This window comes from Zootermopsis nevadensis, unplaced genomic scaffold (assembly GCF_977971745.1).
Source record: "Zootermopsis nevadensis isolate Lab colony 2312 unplaced genomic scaffold, Znev_1.0 Znev_ptg000058l, whole genome shotgun sequence".
NCBI lineage: Eukaryota > Metazoa > Arthropoda > Insecta > Blattodea > Termopsidae > Zootermopsis > Zootermopsis nevadensis.
The window spans coordinates 6,366-30,679 of NW_028259189.1; the positions used below are offsets into that span (position 1 = coordinate 6,366).

A 24,314-nucleotide genomic window follows, 5' to 3' on the forward strand; every position below is an offset into this window, starting at 1 on the left:
TTGTGTATGTTTTTTGTTCAATATTAAACTGTTTCTAGTATAATTATTATTTTATTTATCTATAACATTTAGTTATGACTTATTTTGCAATAAATCAATATTGTACAGTTATGTTTTCAGTTCTTTGTTTGTTTGCTTTTGTATTGTAATGTCTGCTCACTGCTGTGAGAACCTCATATATGCAATTAATTCACTCCTTCACACTTTTATAAGCTCCTGTACTTAATCCTCCATTAGCATATGAATGCCCAAGTACTGAATCAATTGCACTCAAGCCGTGAGAACCTAAGATTTCATCAGTCATGATGTATATACTACCAAAGGTAATAGCATTTTACAGTCCGTGAAATGGTGTCTATCATCCCGAGGTTGGTACGTCTCTGTGGTTGGTATTAGTAATTGCATCATAACGGAAAAACAGTTGAATTCGAGTTTTATAAAGCTTCTGCTTTGATTTAACGTCTTCCTACCTTGACTCCTTTGAAGTTCTTGTTTTAAGAAGGGTTTTATGAATGTTATGTGTAGAGTAGATTTTTATATTTAAAAGCAACGTTTTTATGTGAAGGACGCGGCAATTTCGAAACAAAAATTTTGTGATACTGCTAATTGTGAAGAAATGTATTACGGTGTAAATATACCTAGTGACACTGTCTTGGAATCTGATGGTAAGTAGTAAAATATAAACATAAATGAATATGCATTCGAAAGTTAGTTTTAAGATTTTGAATTGTAGATATAGTTTATTTACATTCTACGGATAATAATATAAGTACAGAACTTATATATGAACTTATGAATTTTAAATACAATAACTAAACTACATAGCACAACAACCCAGAAGACAGAAATCTTCATTCTCACCGCTGTGAAACCTCAAATCTTGCAACGAAACCTTATTTACATATAGATATACCTAAAGGTTAAGAATTGTCAACAGAGGTAAAATCATCTACAGAGTAGGAGTGAGTTAAGAGGTAATGCAGACTTGATTACTTTTATATCATGATTTAAACTCTTAATTGTATGTGGAAGATTATTGAATGACTTGATACCTGTATAATATACTCCTTCTTGATATGTAGTGAGGTTAGGATTTGGCATTTGAAGGTCATATTTACATATTATGTTTAAATTATGTGCATATTTATTTCTTTGAAATTTGTCCAAGTTTTTCACCATAAATGATAGTAAGGAGAGTATTTATTCACTTGCAAATGAAAGTGTAGAAAATTTTCTAACTAATTTTCTACAAGAGCCTCTGCTTTTAAAACCTGTCATTATTTTAATTATTTTCTTTTGGATGTAAAATAGGTAATTACTGTCTGTTGAATTTCCATTGACAGATTTATGCATCATTTGTATATATAAACATTTTTGCTTCATTTTTCAGACACTCTGCATGTCTATAATGACAAATCAGAAGCACTGAAAATTGTGAAAAAATACAAGGAAGCGAGGTTTAATTCCTTTAAGACAAGACAGGAGGCTGTGGAATTTGCAGTTCAAGCTCCTGAAATTGTAGTTCCAAATTTAGAAACCAGCAGTCCTGTAATAGGTGAAAAACCAAGTCCTTTCAAAGCACCTAAATCCCAGGATTTGGTTTGGCTGAGGAAAGTGATAGAATGTGGTGACACTCTTACATTCACAAATACCATCTGGTGTAATCCTCGTTACCTAGTGAGTAGTGGAGATACTCCAGCCATTCTTCAGGTATGCAGGTTGCATTCTTATAAGTAGTTTTGAAATGTATGTGTTAGTATTCTACATAGAATTCCTAACTCGGTCATCACTGATTTTAATGCTCTTTTCATACACAAAAAATAAATCAGACTGCCCTACCAAAACATTCTGTGCAATAAAATGGTTTCACAACATTAAGAGTGAGCATCAGAAGCAGGGATTTTGAAGTTAGGTGTTTCTTTTATTTTTATATGTGTAGTTGGGAGCCATCTATGAATGACTAAATGAAATCCAGGCTCTTGTATGGGCGATTATATACAGAAACCATGCTTGTTAAAAAAATTTAAGTCCATGGGTTAAGATAGGGTTATGAAAACTGGCATGAGTAATGTTTTTGTTTTTTTTCCCTCTGTTATTTGTGTGTTCAAGATACAGGCTTGTTATTTTGTATTTGGATAATTATGTAAAAAACCAATTTAGCTTATGTATATATCTCAGAGAACTTAAACAAAAATTATCTGGTGTTGATATTTCCCCAAGGTTTCGTTAATACATTCAAAGGAATGTGTTAGAATTGCATAAGAAAATAAAGAGAAGAGAAACTTGATTATACTATTGCAAGATTAGAGCATTTGTCAAGAAATCACTGGTATATCTAGTCTAGCAATAGGATGTTTCAGTCTTCTTGGCAAGAACTGCTATAAAGTTAATGAAACTTCACCTTTTTCTGTAACAACCACGAGACCCAGCTATAATAATACATTTTTGCAACTGGTTTATCCAGACAATGAATGAAGATTCACTGACCCACAAGTATTGTTTTTTACTGACAAAGCCTGGTTTTTCTTAATTGGACATATGAACACACAAAATAACTGATTCTGGTGCTCAAAATACCCTGGAGTCCTTCATTATATTCTGCTTCAAAATCGAGAAGTTGGTGTTTGGTGTGGAATCAGTGTATGGTGAATAATTGTCTCAGTTTTTCTTTTATGGATAGTCTTCACTCAGGAAGTTATGTTAATTAGATTTTGAAAAGGATTTTCCTTAAGTTCATTAAAAAAAGGAAAGTGTATGGTTACTTTCAGCAGGATTCAGTAAAGGGAACACAACCGGTAACTCTGTGGCCACAGTAACTGACATGTTTGTTGAAAAATGTATTAATGAAAGTTTATGACCAACTTGTTTCCCAGACCTCACACTGTGTGATTTTTATTTATGGGGTAGCTTGAAAGACAAAATGCATAAAATAAATCAAAGAGAATATTGAGGAAGCAATATTCAAGATTTTCCCAGCAAGCAGCAGTGTGTGAACTGGAGTGTGCTTTGCTGTGCATTTTTATTAAAATAAAAGTCAATGTTGTTCTTTGACATTTATCTTGAGATCCAAATGTAAAACAGAGAAGAACATCCATGTTCTTCTTTGATTTCAACTCTTATGGGGATTTACCATTTTTTCTGGGTATTTTCAACCTTAATTCCACTGGGAACTACACTAAGATGTATCACAGTCTTTAATTTATATGTTATTTATTTATTTTCCGTTAGCTGTAATTTACTCTATAAACTTATAAATCATTATGCTTTGTTCTGCCTGACGGTAAAAGTGAATAATCTATTCATTATCAATAATGACCTGCAACTATAGAATATCGCTAACAGAGAATTGTACATAATTGTCAGTTATTATTCATAAGTGATATTTAATCACTATTACTGCACATTTACATGACAGATGATCAAATTTAAATAATTTATTTACTGTTTCTTTGTCTTTTCCGGGTTTAGGAAGGCTCACGGTATAACGCAATGCATGTAGCAGCCAAGGCTTGTGACGCACAAATATGTGATCTAATTCTACAGACAGTGAGCAATGTTGCATTTATTCAGTTGCTGTATGGAGATGATGATGCTGCCAACTGTGAGGACCGAGCTCGTATCTTGTTGGATCTTTACCTGAATACTCCTGATAAGGCCCTCAATGAGACTCCGATACATTTTGCAGTTAAATTGGGAGCTCTTTCAGTTGTAGATGTATTGGTGTCTTATCCACAATGTGATAGACATTCGAGGAATAAATATGGACAAACACCAAGAGATGCAAGTAACATGTATTTTCATTATCATATATACATCACAGTATTCTTCAGGAGTGAGTACTTGGTATAAAATATTTATGTTATTGTCTGTGCTTCAACTAAGAAGAATGTGATTGGTTGGTAATGTAGTATGATGGGAGAATCAAGAAATATGTACAAAGTTTTGTTTGGGAAACCGTAAGACAAGAGGTCAAGGCATAGTTGGAAGTTGGTCAAAAGTATTATTTGAAAAAGTGATGGCGCATCAAATTCCACGAAATGAGGGAATTTTTTTGACTATTTGAATGACAGAAATTTTTAAGGAAAATTCCTCTACCTTGGAGTTAGTTGGTCCAAAATATTTCTCAGTTTGTTAAAAAAGTGATAATATAACCCAGAAATTTATTTCACACTCAGTGTTATTGATTTTCATAAAAAATTAAATTAAGTATATCATAAAGTATTTAGCACATTGACATTTTAAAATATTGTTTGTAAGAATTTGTGAAGGCCTTTCTTTTAGAGTTTTACCAAGGATCTCATTTACGTACTTATAAACCTTTTTTTCTCTACACTTTGCATAAAGTGTTTAGAGATGTCAGTGATAATGAAATTATTATATATATATATACAGTATATGATTCCATTTTAAAGTTTAGAAATTTGATATAATTGAATGTGATGTGACGATAATTATGAATTGTGAATAGATAAGAGTCTGTCATGGCTTATGTCAGTTCCATGAAATTGCCTGGAGAGACTCACAAACAGAAAAATGACAATCCAGATAGTCATTAGACTGGTCAAGATTCAAACTAGCTAACCTCCCTAATACAAATGTGGAGTGCTGCCAGAGGACCAGTCTGCTTGCTGAGATGTAGGATTTTACATAGCTGAAACAATTAAAATAGTGTGGCTACTTCCTGTAACCCGTTATATGTACATAACGTTATTTCTATCTTACTTACCATACTCATGATTTCTCCTTCTTCTTTTTTTCCAGGTTATCTGCAGTCGTGTTTCCTCTCCAGATGAAAGTCTAAGGCAAAAACTGTCAAATTTACTGGATGACATGTTTTATGTTCCTGTACTTAGATCAGAGGATAATTCTGTACAGCCTACTGTTGGTGATCCATTCTCTCCTGCTTGCCCTCTGGTTGGTAATAAATTGTTTTTACACATGTATTCACTATGCAGGGTCCTGTCGAGAAATTTAAATTAGTCAGAGAATTCTCTCATATCAGAGCACGTAGTTTTCAAAGTGAAGCTGAGACAATTCAGGGTGTTCACAGGATGTCTGGAGATTCATTTCTAGCAGGAATGTTGACAGTTACTTCTGTTACCATGTTTAGACCCCACACACTGCTTATTTGATGGATGCAAGGAGGTTTATATGTTCTGTCTCATGTATTGTGTGTGTACTTCATATGTAACCAAAACTATCAAATATAACAGTTTGTAAAATCTTTTACTTAACGTGAAATGTTTTGTCACAATTTTTTTTTCGTCATCATATTGCCTCGCATTGAAGAGTACAGATTAAATGTGTTCCTCTCATAACACCTTGATTAAAGCTTTTTTGAATTTTTTTGTAGATGTTCTGTTTTTATGTGGTTAATAGCTGTTTTCCATTATTTAATTGTATCTTGACTTTATTATATTTTGAATGCCTTCTGAATTTATTTGTCTTTGTGTTTCAGTTTTCAGTTCTATAGGAAATAATCTAGGGACTGTGTCCTTTTAGGTAGGGTGATCGCCATACACCACCTACTGTTGTCCCCTTGGTCCATTCTTGATCAAGGAGACTGGGCTCCATGAGCTGACAGTGCATATATATCTATACTACACCCACCCAATCACCAATGAAATCAACCTGTCAGTCTCTGGTGTTGGAGGCAGACACAGTCTGTGAAATGCAGAAAATTAACTTCATACAAACATGGTTCATCATCAGAGGAGACGTCATTCTATTAATTTACTGTTTGTTCTAAAATGTTTATTCATCAGGTATTAAAAGCTGATCCACTTAATGGAAGGATGGAAATCCGGGCTTATGCAGGACCAATGAATCATGAAAAAGCAATCGTGTTCCGGAAGAAGTGGAAGACTCCTCCTCGGATGCCTCGGACTCCAAAGCAGAATGCCTGCAGACAGGCATATACAGGAAGTCTGAGTTGTCATGCATTTAGACTGCTGGATGTGGAGAAAGGATTAGAAAGAGTTGGCAGGTGGGAGATACGGACGACTTCAAGCTTATGTTTCTTTCACTTTGCTTTAGTGAGACACTGTTTGCCCAAATCTAAGTGGTTCTTGAAGTCAGAGCTTCAAATATAGAAATTTTACTCAACAAACAGTTATTTTCTTATGTATTATAAGATAAATGCACCATGACCTGAGAAAGGGCAAGTGTATTTGGTGCCCCATGTGAACCTTTAGCCTTGCACGTCCCAGTTAACCTCTAAAACCGAATATTGTGCATATGTAATTTCAAATGAAGTTTAGATTATGAAGCAAAATGATATGTTACTGTTACTGAATGTATAGATTTTAAAATTTAGAACCTCACGAGGCAGTCTGTTTGACAGGAAAATGCTGACTCCACTACTCACACATCAGCCAATCATAAGTAATATCAAGCATTGTTGATGGTAAATTACAAGGCCATTTATTCTTTCCTTCCATTTTATCTTTCTGTATTTAGATGCGTGTTTTATTCTACTTGATGCTGTTTCTCTGCCTCTTATTATTCATTCAGTTTTGTTGACAGTGTTCCTCAGTTTTTCCATATAAAAATAATGGGATGCAAGAAATTTTCACATGAAATAATATTAGTATATTTGTTTTAGTAGTAGAATGGTGTCCTGCTCAAACAGTTTCAGTTAGTAGCTTGATGTTATTGGCCAAAGAAACTGTTGACCATGAAGCATAATGCAAAGGAAGAAAATATCTGCTTTACTTTGCTTGAAAGTATAATATATTTTGTGCCTGTGATTTCTTACAGGGACCTGGCTGAGGAATTCAGGGTTGGTTGGAATGAATATTGGCCATTTCTTGATACATTTACAAATTTGGCCTCTGAGGATGGGCTTCAGAAACTTGAGGCTTATCTGAAGAACAGATTTGAGGAGGCTGCACAGAAACCATATTCAACCAAGGAGTGTTATGATAGTTCAGAATGTGTAGTGAGTGGTTGTGTATCATCTTTAACAGAGTATAGTGAAAATCAGTCAGTTGATGATGAGATTAGTCCAGTGTCAAATCTGTGCCTTGCTTTTAAAGCGTGCAGTCTGTCTGACACCAGTCCAGTTAAACCACTAGTAGAGAATGCGTTTAAGACCAAATCAAATGTGTACAGTCATCGAAAAGTGGATGCAAATGCTGGCATGGAAGATGAAACTCTGTTGAATCCAGGTGTTAGCCCATTCTTATGTGTAGAAAAATCTTGTTGTGTGTTCGCTAAACGAATGTTTGATGGACTCGCGGTTGTTGGTCGTAGTGTACAGGTTAGTGATTCAGTGCCTGACATGCTTGATCCAGAAATTAGGCATCTCCAAGATCTTGTCAGCAGTTTTAAAGATGACGCCAGATTCGCATCTGTCGATTTTAATCTCGTTCACTCTCGAATCGCCGTAATTGTAGCAGCAAAGCTTATTGAGCTTACTAGTGATGAACTGGAATTTGTCGTGTCTGGTCTTCAATCTACGGTTTCCCCATTGTCATGTTCTTATTCAGATGAAGAGGATGATGTGAGCTTATGTTACCGTGATGCACATGCATATGCTGAACACCAAAGAAAAACCAATTGTGAACGTAATCAGGTAAAATGTATTGCCGAGTATATTCTTTGCGCCTTAGAAATACAAGGAAATGGTAAAGACACAGACAAAACCAGTGGTGCTAAGAAAGATATTCATGTCCGAACAGAAGAAGAATGTATGAGGATTTGGTCTGATGCTTCACAGTGCTTATGCTTCAGACAAAATCATAATTTTATGAGAAATGCTAGGAAAGGTTGGTCCTTCAAGAGAAATCATGTGCGGTCTACATCTGACAAAGCTAACACACAATCTTCATCAGATGGAATTACAAGACGACTTACATTTGTAGAAGATAATGGTGAGTGCATATTTGTTACGTTGTTTGCATAAAATAAATGTAGAATTTAATTTTATTTATTATTTGTAGAAATTATATTAGTTTATGTAAGGTACCTTTATTCCACCTTAAAAATGTAGTGATACTCGGGGATTAACAAAGCACTGAAAATAAATATATATCCATCACCATTTCAGTTCCATCTAGTGATAATTCTTCATTATTTGAACCCCTGAACTAAAGTAAGTAAATGCTGAATGTGACTAAAAATTGTTTATGTATGTATTTATTTATTTGTGGTTTATTTAATGATACTGTCAGTAGTTGAGATTACTTAGCATCAAATGATGAGATGAGTAATGAATAATGAATTTGAAAGGATATGGAAGAAGGTGGACATGGTCTGATCCCAGAATTTGCAGGGAAGTCCTGAGTAAAACCATGAAAAACCTTAGGATAACTAGTCTCCAGGCTAAGATTTAAATCATATGCCCCAAATAAGAAGCAGGAGAATTACAGATTTTTTGTTGGAATCAGTTCGTGTGATGTAGGTTGAAGTCTTTGACACTCCCAAATGTAACTGAGCGACCTTTGTAACAAATCAAATTTTTACCCATTCACGCCTATACTCGCTGCATATACTGGTCTCTTTCTTGAAAACATAAGTCCTCCAAGTGTTAGGGTTTCCAGTGAGTGGAGTTTGTAGAATCAATTTGTTCTTGAAAAATCATACAAGTTTAGAATGTCTAAAAAGAGATTTTTAGCAGTACCAATATTTTACTTCTGTAGATGGTGCTGTGAATGCTGTAAATACCATTGCATTCTATTCTTCTTCTGTGACACTCAGGGGATTTTAGACAATATAGTTACTGTTACAATTGATCTCCTTCCTCATATTCATTATTGTTGATCCTATTAGCATATTGTACATTATAATAAATAATGAAGCTAATTAATTATGTACTTTCCACTAGATTCTGACCAGCAGTGTGATAGTACAAGAATTAGTGAGATGGAAGGTTCCATTCATGAAACACACTGTAATCTGAAAGTGAGCAGCTTTAAAAAGAGACAGACATATAATTCAGAAACTAATAAGTTACATAAAATGACATACATATCATCAGGTGGTGAGTTTTCAGAAGGTAAGATTTCTGATGCGTGTTTTTATGTACATGTCTTTTTAAAATGTGAATTTATGCTAATATAAGTGCTGGAGACTGAATATTGTATGGTGCAGCGTTTCTCAACCTGTGGTACACGTACCACTGGTGGTATGCGAACTAAGTAAGAAAAGCAGAAGATAATATTAACATAAATAATATTTCCCTGAACGAATTTGGTTAGTGGTACTTTTAGTGTGTTAAATTAGAATTAGTGGTATGCCGGCGAAAAAGGGTAAGAACCCCTGGTTTAGTGGAATACAGGGCTAGTCTAAGTGATGTTCACGATATGAAAGAAATAATACGTTCAATGAAATTCAGATGCACAAAATTGGTACCAATGGAAAGAGAAACTCTCCAAGTTTTGTTTCAGTACATCACAGGTGTTCAATGCGAGCCCCCTTGGTAACTCGGCACACATCCAGCCTGTAGTCGAGTTCCTCCCAGATACGTTGCAGCATATCATGATCGATTGCTGTAATGGCTTCTGGCAAGGTCTGTGGTGAGGGTGGCACGAAGAATATCTTTGATGAACTCCTACAGAAAAAAATCACAGGGCGTCAGGTCCGGTGAATGTGGAAATCCAGGACACAAAAGGCTCCTCTGCCTTCGTTGGCAGTAATTTTCTGTCATATCGCCCCTGGCGGCGAACAGTGTTACTATGCGGCCGCGAAGTATACCAACATAATCTTGGAGAGTTTGTCTTTCCATCGGTACCAATTTTGTGCATCTGAATTTCATTAAACGTGAGTAACATGTGTTTCAAATCGGGAACATCATTTAGATTAGCCCTGTATAAAGACCTGAAGGGACTAGTTGTAATTTACAGAATGTAGGGGTTCTGACCATATAATTTTATGAAATGTATAGATGGTAGCCTCTAACAGATCATGTCTTATGCATGTGAGTTTTATTTATATTCCAGATGATGATGATGATGAATATTTCACACCACCATCAACACCTGAAAAACTCAGCAGAAATGAAGTACATTCATACTGCGATGATGATGATGATGATGATGATGGCGATGACGCTGAAATGTTAACACCAGTCGAATGGCCAGATGTTTTTATACAAGGGTAAATACTGAATGTCACATAAAGCAAAGAGTAGAATAATTTTTCTACCCACTACTGCTGCTACATTTATTTAACCAAAATGTTGGGGAAAGTTTTTTTGCCCGCTGCATAGAATTCATATTTGCCTTGTCAGCAGTTCGTCATTCATGAAATCTTTATCTGACAGTGAAGTACCCAAACACACTAATTGTTACCTAATTTTTGTAGACAGTAAAATTTTAATCACTTAAAGTGCTAGAAGCTGTATTTTGTTGTTTCCTCATCTTGTAATTTTCAAACGCCTGTGCTGCCATGTAGTCTTATATGTGGTTAGCAACATTTAGATCTAATGATGAAAAATCTGTAACCACCTTAAAGAGTGCCCAGAATACTAAGTATATGAGCACAAAATAGTCTTATTGAAATATAATTTTTTTTTCTAGTGACTCACCTACCAAGTTGGATGCCACTGTAATGCAGGCATTGGATGGCTTAAATATAGACCCTATAGAATATCCTAACATTTATAGATGGCGACATTTGGTTTTGCTGTACTCTGAAAGTGTGAGAGCCATGTAAGTAATGTGTCTAATGTAAATAAAATTAGTCAGTAATAAATCAAAATGACATTTACGATAATTCCAACTTTTATGGTTCCCAGAAAATTTAACATTCAATTTTTGTATGTACTGCATTTTCCATGGACAATCCATAGTACTCTATGTTGTATGAAGTGTACAAGTTCAATTTGTTGTCCATTGTTTGTATTTGTATTATCTTTGTACACAATATTAATTAAATTAAAAAAGAATTATGAACATGTTCCTAGCCATCCATAGTATTTCATCTGTTTTCACTTTCAAACTAAATAGTAAATATCTTGTTTGGAATGTTCATGTGGAAATGGATTGTTAAATTGTGTAATTATGCTTACAAGATCATGGTTTCAGCTTTAATAATATTTCTGTTATGTTCCACTTTGAAGTTTCTGATTGTTAAATTGATGTAATATTTTTCTTGTATTTCGATAAACACAGAAAGTTTTTTAAAATTCCTTTTTGTCAGAGTAGAGTTTCTCGTATGTGCATATGGATAATAACAAGAAGACATGTATAAAGTGAAGCTTTCATGATAGACTCTCAGGTTACAAGCCATGTCAGGTGGCTGAATGGTGAATGAACCATATTTTCTGCCAACATTGTGAGAGAAATCTCTGTTGTCATCCTCAGGGCTCAGATTTGTTACGCAGCAGCCTTGAGGATGAGAGCAGGGGTTGTTTTCGAAACGTTGGCAGAAGATATGGTCTATTCACCATTCAGCCACCTGACGCGGCTTGTAACCCGAGTCTTTCATCAACAAGAAGACATGTTTTTCAAATTTTAAATAAATGTCTATGGAAAATAAAGTTGAATTACAAAGAAGTGGAAATGGTGGACAGAATTTGTCAATGGACATTAAGAAGGTAAAACATTTTAATTATATGTCTTGTAACTTTCAGATGGTCCAGTCCTCTTCCTTCGAGGCCTAAAGAAAGAACTAGAATGCTTCAGACACCTGTCGCAGATTCTTCACAATACCAAAAAGGTATGCAGTCTTCCACTCCTCCACAGGCATGGCACAAAATTACAGGATCATATTCACCATTAAGTCATCAGGGGTTGAAAAGAAAAATACTTATGAAATTCTAATAGCCTATATTTTATAATTAGAAATATGTTTATCTATATCTAGATGTAGTAAATTCTGATGTTTGTACTTATAAAGAATGGGATTGTTAAATTTGTATTATCAGATATTAGAACATTTTAATGCAATGGATAGTTTATTATGTAGGAAGCACATGTGGGATATTTTCACATGATCTTAAAATTTTATGCAGGTAAGGAATAAAAGATTCTTAAAAGAAGAATTGATCAGTAAAGGAAGTCAGCAATAAGAGTATTTCTTAAAAAAAATTTCTCAAATAGAGATAATTCCATATGTTCACAAATTAAACTTTAGGCTTCTTGGACGTAGGACCCAGTGATTCATTCACCTTTTTTGTCTCAGTTTACTGTATAATTTTTCTTGTCATTATATTATTATCAATAATGACCTGCAATTATAGAATATCGCTAGCAGAGAATTGTACATGATTGTCAGTTATTATTCATAAGTGATATTTAATCACTATTACTGCACATTTACATGACAAATGATCAAATTTAAATAATTTATTTACTCATTTACGTGCATATAAACCTTTTTTTCTCTACACTTTGCATAAAGTGTTTAGAGAGGTCAGTGATAATGAAATTATAAATACTGTACAGTATATGGTTCCATTTTAAAGTTTAGAAATTTTATATAATTAGGCATACGTGGAAGTTGGTCAAAAGTATTATATGAAAAAGTGATGGCCCATGAAATGAGGGAATTTTTTGACTACCAGAATCAGTTATTTTGTGTGTTCATATGTCCAATTAAGTAAAACCAGGCTTTGTCAGTAAAGAACAATACTTGTGGGTCAGTGAATCTTCATTCATTGTCTGGATAAACCAGTTGCATAAATGTTTTATTATAGCTGGGTCTCGTGGTGAAGTTTCATTAATTTTATAGCAGTTCTTGCCAAGAAGACTGAAACATCTTATTGCTAGACTAGATAGAATGCTAAATTTAATTAGGTACTACTTCTACTTTAGATAGCTTATTGGTTTTTATACAATAGTCTTGTTTGGTCTAAATTGGAGTATGGATCTGTTACTTGGAATTCTATTACTTCCAGTGATTCTACCAAAGTTGAAAGAATTCAAAGGAAATTTGCTGCTTTATGTCACGCCAGATTTTTTAATGGCCTAAGTGACTATAATTATGAAGACGTTTCAGTGAGGATAAATTTTCTTTGACTGCACCTGCGGAGGAGCCATCTTGATGCTCTCTTTCTCATTAATATATTTAAAGGTAAAATTTGCTGCCCATCCGTTTTGGATTCAGTTTCTTTGTGCGTACCCTCCGATCCATTAGGGACTACTTCTCGTTTCTTTGTTTATCGTAGTCTTAAAGCTAGTTCCTTGTTTAGGTGTGCTTCTGCTGCGAATGCAGTCTGTCAGCGCATCAACATTTTTAACAAGGAGAATATTTTTCTTGGGCATTTTATTTAGCCAATTTCCTTTTCTTTTCTTTTTTCTTTTACTAAAGTTTCATTTTGTATGTATTATTTATATTTAACTGTTTTTAATTTAATTATTATACCTAGGCATATTATTCAGCTCATTTGCTTGTTGATTATTTTGTAACAAATTAATGAATTGATATATTATCATTATTATATTGTACATCTATATATTTAGTTTATTGTTTGTTTGTTTTTGTATTGTTATGTTTATGTTTATTGTTAGTGCTTGGCTGTTATTGGCCTCTTTTGGATGTTGCCAAGCACTCTAATAAATGAAATGAATTATTATTATTATTACATTACTCCTACTTTGCACACTTTCGTAAATTAGTTAAGGCTACCATAAAGTCTGGTGGTTAAAATCTGTTGATGACAGTCTTAAAACTCACCCTCAGCATTTTTGGAAACACGTTTCAAATTTCAGAAGAAAAGATAACTCCCTCATTCAGCTAAAAATTTGTGATCAGTTTGTCAGTGACCCGAAACACATTGCTGATGAATTTGCTACGCATTTTGAATCAATTTTTAACACTTCTTGCCAGTCCGTCACTCCTACCGATACTTTTACTTCTGATTTTTTGCCCGCCGCTCCTATCTCTCGTGCTGAAGTTAGCAAGGCGATCAAGCGCCTCAGACCCTCAAAGTGTGTGGGGTTAGATGGAATTCCTTCGTTAGTAATTAAGGGTTGTTCTGATATTTTCACTCCCTTATTAACCTATATTTTTAATTTAAGTGTAACTAGTGCCACCTTTCCGTCCCTGTGGAAAGAAACAGCTGTTGTTCCTGTGCTTAAAAAAGGCAACAGTTCCATTGTTAGTAATTATAGACCCATCTCTATTCTTAATAACTTTTCAAAAATATTTGAATTTATTGTCTATGATCATTTGCAAAAAAATTTTAAGTACAGATTAAATCCCTCAAAGCATGGTTTTCGTAAATTTAATTCCACAGCAACAAATTTGGTTACTTACCTTAATTCCGTTTTACCTTCAGTTAGTACTCAAGGACAAACAGATTCGGTATACTTTGATCTTACTAAAGCATTTGACTTAGTCCCTCATAGTATTCTTCTTGGGAAACTTAGAAACTTTGGACTATCACCCAGTTATGTTGATTGGTTCCATAGTTATCTTTCTGACAGGCAATCTTTTGTTCGTGTATCTGGAACTCTTACGTATCCTTATCGTGTTAAGTGTGGAGTGCCTCAGGGTTCCACCCTAGGCCCCTTACTTTTTAATATATTAAGTAATGACATCTGCGACTCCATACATAATTCACAGTGCCTTTTATTTGCTGATGACTTAAAGATGTATCGGAGTATCAGCGATGTTGATGACTGCAAACTGTTGCAGGACGACATCCATTCAGTGCAAAATTGGTGTCTTGTGAATGGGATGCAACTTAATTTAAGTAAAACGACTGTTATATCATTCACCCGGAAGACAAACAGTATTTATTTTAATTACAAATTGTGTAAGAACCTGGTGGCACGCTCCCATTGTGTTAAAGATCTCGGTGTTCTACTGGACTGTAAGCTCTATTTTCACCAGCATATCAACTATATATTATCACAGAGCTTGAAAATGCTAGGTTTGATTCGGTACATTACTTCTTCCTTCTCCACTGTTGATAGCCTTTTGGTCTTGTACAGTACCTTAGTCCGTTCCAAAATTGAGTATGCTTCTGTTGTTTGGAACTCTATTACTAATACTGATTCCTTTAAATTGGAAAGGATTCAAAGGAAATTTGTAGCTCTATGTTACGCTAGATTCTTTAATGGCGTTTGTGCCTATAATTATGATGAAATATTAGTTAGATTAAATTTCTTATCTTTACATTTAAGGAGGAGGCTTTTGGATGCGCTTTTCCTCGTGAATATTTTTAAAGGCAAAATTAATTGCTCATCTGTTTTTGATACAGTTAGTCTCTGCGTACCCACTAGGTCTACTCTACCTTTACTGTACAACGTAATTTCAAGGCCAGTCTCTCTGCCAGATGTGTTTCTGCTGCCAATGCAGTCTGTAGGAGCATCGACATCTTTAACAAAGATTGCATTTTGCTTACTGAGGTCAGTCAGCTTTTTAAACAATAATCATGGTTTTTTATTGTTTACTTAGTATGACATTTTATTGTGTATGTTGTTTGTCCAATATTAAACTGTTTTTAGTTTAATTATTACTTTACTTGTCTATAACATTTAGTTTTTTACTTATTAGTTATTTTGCAATAAATCAATATTGTACATTTATGTTTTCAGTTCATTGTTTGTTTGCTTTTGTATTGTAATGTCTGTATTGTTGTTAGTGCTTGGCTGTTATTGGCCTTTTTGGCTGTTGTCAAGCACTTTAATAAATGAATTGAATTGAAATATACAATATGTGAACTTTAACTGTTTAAATAAAACAAAGTAACTACTTAACTAAAGGAATGTATCTATTTAAGTAAACCTATTTAACCTTTTAATTACAAACTATGTAACTAAAGGGGCAGATTCATTATTTCTTCAATGAAGGACGCAAATTCAATGTCGGCCATTTCTGGATTCTGCAAAGGAAATAAACATTTGGATCAGAATAGGAACTGGAATTATGGGTAACAAGTATGGAAACACGTACAGCGAATATCTCGTGGTAGGCGATCTCTAAGGATGCAGGTTTTGAAGGAATTTGTAACGAAGCTCATGGTGAAAGACACTGAACTTATTCTAGTTGTGTGGACTTCTATGTAAATTACAGGCTTCAACCTGATTCAGCATTTCTTGGGGTGACTTCTGTTTGACCCACTGTTTCATCTACCTGTCATAACCTGACCTGGTGTTGTAAATTTTATGCCGTGTGATTTTCATCTGCACGGAATTTACGAGTCGGAGGGAGGGCTGGAAATAGGTCAAATGCAAGAACATAAAAATTACAAAGAGAACTTCAGGCTCATAGTATGCCTTCGTGGCCTATATATCATGTGTTCAGTTTATAATAAGGTAAATATAGATTTATGTAATCAATCAATTAATCATTATCCGTTAATTTCAACCGCCTGTGTAACCACTTACAGTTATGCCGACAAGCACAGTTGCAATACTTATGGTTTCAACAGTCTCAGATCATATTTTTGTTCTCGTCTTAGTATCGGTTACTGAATTTAGTGACTCAAAACACAAGGATTGTGCCGTCATGCGCCATGCGCTGGAATGACAGAGAAGAATGGACTGTTTATTTCTCAGTGCTCTGAGTTTTTACCCAGCAATGATATTTTGTGTGATGTCTGCTTAATTTTTTGGTTTGCCCCATTCAGTGCTATGGCTTATTTTCAACAATATCAGTAGCTCAGACTACTGTTAGTGTCAAGGTTTTCATGAAGAATAGAATGTAAAAAATACACGGGCAGTTTTTGTGTATGCTGTTCAGGAAAGGCAGCCTTAAAGTTATGTATGTAAACTTTCTCACTTATGTAGTAGCAGTAATTTTGTAGAAAAGTTTTCTGTACTTCTCTTCTGCAGAATTTTCTGTGTCAGGATTTGCCTTCTTCATTTCCCTGGTTTTTGTTAGAAAATTGAGAAGTGTGTCATGTTCATTTTGCACGTGACTTTGAATTTCTCTTATTTTGTGAATAAAATCTATACCCAGACCTGTCTGTAATGTATGAACCAAAATGTAAGAATTTGCGAACACAGAGAGAAAGGGTTTGAGCAGAAAGACCTGTTACTATCATGAATGTACCTCATGACAAAATGAAAATCAGAAGTTTCATCCAATATTAGGCGGTTCCTGAATTTGTCTTGAAATGTCAACTAGCAACACTTCATGGAGGGCTTTTAACAAATTATTTTCAATGGCCAGAGATGTGCCTTAGCAAAAGGTCATTCAGCAGAGGATCATAATGTTCAAAATATTCTTTACAATTACTTCTGTCAAGGGGCAACTCAGATAATTCATGACCTCTAAATGGTAGTTCTTGAACTGGCAGCAGACAAGTCATGTCACCCATTTCAATATTTATAATTTGTATAAACTCCTTTATTATATTCTGAACTACTAAATGTAAGTTGGATCTCCAGAAGCTCATAGTTTCTTTGGAGACTTAAATAAAGAATGACCTGCGTGCACTGTACATGTTTTGCAGAAGATTCGTGTTTTTCTTTTCTTTTCGTGAAGCATGTAAGTCATAAGTTTGTTAAAGGCCCCCGAAATCCAAAACATTTCAACATTTTTGGAAGATCAATTATGGCCAGCAAATCAGTTTCTCTCAGATTGTTGCAAGCTGTTAACCATGGGTAAAAATGATTTTGCAAAACAAAAGTTCCCAGTGTACATATTGTGTTCCTTATATTCATTCGCTCTCAGGGTTTTATATAGGTTGGTAATGTCTGCCATGATTTAATGTTTTTAGTTTCTCCATGAATTTTCTTCTTGACAATAGTTTTTCTAAAAAACATTGAATAACATTTTTATCTAGTTTCCACAAACTTCAAATGGTCTTCCACCGTCACTGCAGTTGTGTTTATGAAAATTGCAGTTTGTGGGTGATTTTGGTACAATTCACTTCTTCTTCAGTTCATGTTGAGGTCAACCATTTTTTTATTTAAAAGAATGGTAAAGACCTTTCTTTTTCTTATACGTTTCTTATATTCACAATTTTTTAATATTTTCATTTGCATTTTTCTCGTGCGATTGTTTTGTAGCCACATCAGCATCAATAAGATACTCAATTTTTATAGCTTAAAGTCGCCTAAATAATATTTGAACATTCAGTGGTAAATCAAAGAAGACAACTCAGCCATTACAAGGGTTAATGTTTTTGAAGTAAATAATCGCTGTTTACACTGTAGAACTCTGAATTCTTTATTTTTAAAGCAGATTGTGTTTGTGGGTGTCACTAGGTCTGTTCCGTTTATGTGTTAGAGAGTTGCGTAATGATACTTCAATTAACAAAGTTAACGTGCTTTGTGTGTGTTACCTACTCAGCTATGAGTATATGTTCTTCGATACTGGGAGTACCGTGAATAAAACACGTTAAATAAATCTCTATCAAACATTGGATGCGTCTTTTAAATGAGGTGACTATTATGCAGTCTTAATTTGATTTTGCGTATTCAAATAACTTGTGTCTTTGATGTCAGCACGGAATAATTAGTCTGTAGTACCATGATGATGCTGTAAGTGAAAGTGAAATATTTATTAGTGTTGTGAGTTTAGATCTTGTGATTCAAAGTGGCAAGCCAGATAATCATTATTTTATTACGGTCATTAATTAGGACTAATTGTTTATATTTATAAACATGCAAGCCGACTCCAGTGAGAAGTTAGCAGAACAGAGCTAGGTTTTCGTACCTGTATGATAAAATAAAAAGTAAAAATTGCTTGCATCGTCATAACCTCAAAACCTACATAGAACGAAATATGACTGGTAATAAGACAGATGCAGAGGAGTGCGTTGTTAAACTGTGGGCCAAATTAAGCATGTCTTACATAAGCGAAAAGTGATTAAAATTTTGTGCCTTTTGGGTTGTTTTGGATCTCCAACAAGAGCATGTATTCAGAGTTTCAGTCATGTAGCGCAAGTAGCAGCGATCATCTGTTATCTTGAGAATGTTGGAATAAAAAATGTTCCCCCACACCAGAATATTATTGCTAAATGTTTCAGTACACACACTCGTGTATTTGCGATACCAAGTTAAAGTATTCTGTCTTTTTTTATTTACATTTATTCAGCATGCCCCATTACAAGATTGCACTATTACATGCATTAATATAAAACACTTCAATAGAGTATACTACTCTAATATCATGATCCATTGCCACCGTTTGCACCTATGTTCCTATGCAAAACTGTATTATAATCAATGGATTTAATGAATTTATTAAAATGACCTAAACATTTCTGAACAATTACTTCATGCAACACTGGCCACGTGCCACCATTCTTGACTATTGCATCTATTAAGTTCCGCCTTGGTTGTTGTAGTTTTTCGCAGTCATAGATGAGGTGATCCACTGTTTGTGCTGCTTTCAGGCATGAGCATCTTGGGTCGTCAATGATTCCAAACCTGTGTAGATATGATTTGTTTTTGCCATGTCCAGTCGTCATTGCTGCCAGTTCAGGAATTATTTCAATATTTAGCTTCATTCTTTGTCACACTGACGGGAAGAATTTCTTGCACGCTGCTCCTTTATTGGTGGCGCTCCACTCATTTTGCCATTTTATAATCCCTTCCTCCTTTGTTTCTTTAATAATTGTACTTTTAGGCTTCTTTGCATGTACTACATTTCCACCATCTTCTGCTGCTGCCTTCGCTAATCTGTCCGCTATTTCATTACCGAAAATTCCGATGTGTGCTTTGATCCACCCAAAATGAATAGTCCAATTTTGATCTTTGAGATTCCTTAATCTATTTCTTATCTCAGATATTACAAAGCCATGTTTGAAGTTGTTTTTTAGTAGATCGAGAGAAACTGGACTATCTGTGTACACCGCTACTATTCTTTCCTCAATGCTGATTTCCCTTAAAGTTGTTACTGCATCCAAGGCCTCTAGAATTCCGATCTGCTCAGCTTGATTGTTTGAGCAATGATCGGGTAACTTGGTTTTTAAGCTATGAATTAGTTCTCCATTTTTGAAGATAACAGCGGCAGCACTCACCTTTCCCTGGTGTTTACTTCCATCTATATAGATTTCCACAGTGTATTTATTGAAGTCTTTCACTTCATCAAGAGTTATTCTTTCCGCTGGATGAGACCATTCCTTCTTGTTTAATGGTGCTTCGTACTCGGTAGAGTCATCTTTCAGTCCGTGTATAGTTTTATATATCTGCACTGCTTCTTCGATAGTAATGCAGATAGGATATTCTGTCTTCCTGGTCTTTTCGAAGTGTGCATTTGTCAGTAGTGAGCGACCAGCCCACTGCCTCTGCACAATTTCTACTCAATCCTTATCTTTGTCTGCTATAGCCATCTAATAGGAATCAGGAGAGACTTGTGTGAGAAATGGCCAGGGAGTTTTGCTTAGGAAACATCTCGTTCATTGTTTTTTGTGCCATAAATCTACGGCATGGGACCGCCGGCTTTAGTTCCCTTCCGAAGGAAGTTGTTCTATGGATTTTTATCACCCTTTAAAATTCCATCAACCTCAGCAGTGTTTGAACTCGCGTACCTTGGGTCCAGTGGCGACGACATTAACCACTAGTGCAATGAGGGCGACAAGTTCGTTGAAATATTACTTTGCTAAAATAATAACAGGAAAGTTTATGAACATGTTTTTTATTTAATATTCTTAAATATATTAATTAGAAACAATTCAGAAAACATTAAATAATTTAACTATTTAACAAAACATAAACAATTGAACTATTTTACAAAGAACTAAACTATTTTACTATTTAAATACTGAAGTATTTAACAAAAAAACTAAATAATTTATTTATTTAAAAAATCTCATCTAACGTCCATTCCTTGGAGCCCAGTTGCTTTGCTTCAGGTCGATGACGTAGTCGATCTTAAACTTTATTCTGCTAGAGAGCATCGCCTTCTTATTTGTTAGTTCCTTCATTGTATGAAGGAACTCAGACAGATCCTGCAAGAAAACAAAAATTTAAAGTCACATTTCATGGGCATAATTAACTTCTTACGCTTATAAGCCTACACATAAAACTAGAAAATTCTGCCACTACTCATGTAGTTCACATAGAACTTGCTGTGTGGGAAGGCGCGTGTAAATTTAAATTGAGAGCTGAAGGTTGCTGTCTCGAACAAAACGTAAGTATGTGTCTCATCTAAACAAAGGCATAAACCGAGATTTTTGGTGGCTGAGCCTAGACATGACCCTTCGATCAGATTCCTGCTTTGTCCTGTCAGGACTGAGTGAATTCTGACATGATTCAGCAGAGGTGATGAGAGGAAACGTAAAAGTGTAAGAAAATACTGAGGAAGATTCCCGTCGCACTAGACGGGGACAAGTTGAAGTCACGGCATGAGGCGTCTTTATATGAAACGTGTTAGAGTGTAGAAGAGTATGAAGAATTTCAGAAGAACATGTCACGGTGATCATTTATCACACAGAAACACTATTCAGAATATTGTCAGCGAGCTCAGAAAGTTATTTCATATCAGAATAGATGCAACATCCTCACGCGTTCTTTACAATGTGCACTTTCAACCATCGAATCCACCTTCTGTGACAGTTCCCAATTTGGCCACCAGATTGCAGCACCTGACTTTCTACCTAGGAGGATATTCAAAATAGGATTATGCGAGGTCGTGCAGAATACCACAAACTCCATATCAAATTTCATCCTAGTCTGTCCATTGGTTCTCGAATTGAATGGACTGGAAAGACAGATGGACGAGAAGGTGCGACCAGCCCATAATGCCTTCTCGCTATGATTTTGTGCAAAGAATGTATAACAATTAAGAAGACTTGCATGTTACAAAATGGAAGCCAGAAAGTCAGTGAGATCAAAGGGACACACTTACTGCTTTTTGCATTGTACTTTCCGTATAAACCTGTGGTCATCATAGAGCCCAAAGGAAGGCAATAAATTACACGGTAGGAGAACTGCAAATTAAAACTAAAAGTATTAAAAAATGAAAACAAACATACTTGGCTCTTGCTCTCCAAATCCTTGCCGACCGTCATCAGAAGAGTGCAGAGGCACTCCAAGGAATGTTCGTCTTCTTTGGTAAGGAGACGTTTAATGCAATGCTGCATGGTGCTTGTGGCGAGCATATCTGCTTTATGCAGCTCGCCAATAAACCTGTAACATAGTGAAGAATATATCACTTGGGTTGAGTTAAGACAATAGTAAAAGTCCAAAGAACAGAAGAGAAACGAGGTTCTTTGCCTCTACAAGGTACAGAAAGATTTGTGCCTTAAAATAATGAGAACTTTTGTTTAAATAGATGGAATTTAATCAGTGTCTTGTGTGTGATATATATTTTTGAGGTGAAATATAATATTTCTGTACGTGGTCCTGTAAAAATCTGTATCTGTTTATAAATATAAAACAGCTGAGACAGAATATTGAAAATTTCAAATTAAATAATTATTTTTATGTAATTTGCATTTGATTCTGTGTGGAGGTAAGCCATCAGTGCCATTTCACGATGCAAATACCAAGAAGAAGAAATACCGAGGAAGTGGAGACTTTATGATAGTGTGTGATCATGTAAGCAGCAGCATTATGAAGCACATTTAGAAATTAGTCCTGGATTTTGTGGAACACTTGCATACTGGAGGGCAAGAACCCATTAACATTTCAAATTTCCTCTCAGTGTCTTGTCCTAATTCACAACTCTTAAGTTCACTACTTTCAGAGTCACTGATGAATCAAATGTAGAGCTTCAAAATCACAAAGAAAAATGTAAGTTACCTGATGTTTCCTATTGATTTCATTCGTATCCTTCGCAGTTCCTGCTGTAGTTCGGTTTTCTTTGCCTGCAGAAAAAATAAGTAGAAAAGATTAGAAATCGCCTTTTTTGATGGTATCTTGTAAGAGCCCTTCTTTAATGCACAGCTTTCAACATATGTAAGTTTGCATTTTAAAGTTTGTGTCCACGATACTCAGCCGGTCAAGAAGCCCCCTGCCTTTACGCCCCCAAAAAACGTCATGAGCTAATGAGAAATGTCAAGTGCAGCAGGAGTCCATTATTATGAGAGTTTACAACATTTGGAAAAAAAATGAGTACATTAAGTGCTCATTATAGGAAGTTAAACTAACCTAAGAAGTTAGGAAAATGTTTTTTCATCTTGAGGTACCATTTATATCATAATAATTTAAATTAAGTTTATGTGCATTCTACATTCAGTCTTTATCAATTATGTCTCTTTCTTGTCTTTCAAGAAGTCTTAAAACCTGAACAACATATTGAATAATAATTTTTCAAATGATAGATATTCATCTTCAAGCAAAAAGGGAGGAGACATCTATTCCATTCGATCAAGCAGACGGAGCTATTCCCAATCTGTGGACAGAAGCGTAGTAACATATGACCGTAGACAAAGACATTAGAGAAGCACTTACTGGGTCTGCTGTTTCCTCAATCTCTTTCTGTCTGGCTTCTCGATTTATTTCTGCTTCAGGATTCTTTTCAAATTCTGCCCGGCATCGACCTAGCAGCAACTTCCTGAAGGTGACCTCTGGTTCGCCATTGTTCCCACGCTCTGCCGGAACTTTCATGCTGGAGAGAACCTTGCACATTCGTGCATAAATCTCTGTGAACTTTGGTTCATCAACAGCCTGCACATAAAAACACACAACATTATCACTTTGCTCTCATGTTATATTTATGAAAAACAACTCTGTTGAGCATACGTTACATAAACTAAATTTATGAAATGATGGCCACCTAAATGAAGCTTCAACAAAAGTAAATCTTAATCCCTTAAACCTGAGAAATTCAAAATATCAGTCAGATGCAAGACACATTTCATGACAGCCTTAATTTTCTTGCATAAGATAAACATTTTTAGATGAGAGCAGATAAATTCTAAGCTTGGAGGTGAATTTAAAGAGAGAACAATCAGCGTACTGCTTTTTAAGATTATTATTATCATAGTGAACAGTAACAATTATAATTTTCACTTGCCCCTAGCGTCTCCAATACTACACTGAGGATAACTTCAATATTTAAGAAATTGAGCTGCAAAGTTACAAAAGAAGGGAATTTCTATCAATATGACGTCTCTGTCTGAATGTATCAGCTGCTAAAGACCGGTGCCTCACCTTTTCAAATATGAGGTCGATGACGCCCTTCAGGCGATCGCTGCTGTCAATTGGCAGAGCCTGGACCTGGGAAACAAGTTTGTCAAACTTGTCAGGCGTGAGTTTGTTGAGCAAACTGCGAGCCTTCTTTAACAGCTCCTGCAACATCAAGTTCCCTCTCATCATCTGACAGAACGCAAACACAGAAATAACGTGAAACATGTTTTACTTCCTTAAAGCCTTCTTAGAGATGATTAAAACCTAGAGCCAGTTGCTCTGCATGCGCCGTCCAGCCGCGTTTTGTCTACACCGAAGAAGAAGTCTGTTGTCATGAGAAGCCAATGTCTATTGAGAAATATAATTACAATGCATACTCATTATATGCAATTA

The 24,314-nt window shown here is 35.1% G+C and overlaps 2 protein-coding genes across 3 annotated transcripts; one reads left to right on the forward strand and one right to left on the reverse strand.

Moving 5' to 3' along the window:
• Positions 1 to 544: 544 nt before the first annotated feature.
• Positions 545 to 22,241, forward strand: LOC147871317 (ankyrin repeat and LEM domain-containing protein 2 homolog; the record flags this gene model as incomplete). Its single annotated transcript, XM_087339963.1, has 10 exons — positions 545 to 665; positions 1,391 to 1,710; positions 3,469 to 3,780; positions 4,762 to 4,914; positions 5,766 to 5,986; positions 6,760 to 7,874; positions 8,828 to 8,998; positions 9,942 to 10,098; positions 10,521 to 10,652; positions 11,576 to 22,241. Coding segments are annotated over 10 exons (2,892 nt in total), but the record flags the coding sequence as incomplete, so codon positions are not given.
• On the reverse strand, positions 20,469 to 24,146 carry LOC147871318 (eukaryotic translation initiation factor 4 gamma 3-like). 2 transcript variants are annotated; one of them, XM_087339974.1, is made up of 3 exons: positions 23,946 to 24,146; positions 23,244 to 23,459; positions 20,469 to 22,657 (listed from the first exon to the last, which is right to left on the reverse strand). In XM_087339974.1, the coding sequence occupies exons 1-3, from the start codon at positions 24,144 to 24,146 to the stop codon at positions 22,589 to 22,591; spliced, it is 486 nt and encodes a 161-aa protein (XP_087196100.1). In that variant the 3' UTR covers positions 20,469 to 22,588. The 2 variants fall into 2 exon arrangements, with proteins under 2 accessions (XP_087196100.1, XP_087196099.1); XM_087339973.1 differs by having other exon boundaries at positions 22,582 to 23,459.
• Between the last annotated feature and the right edge of the window lie 168 nt (positions 24,147 to 24,314).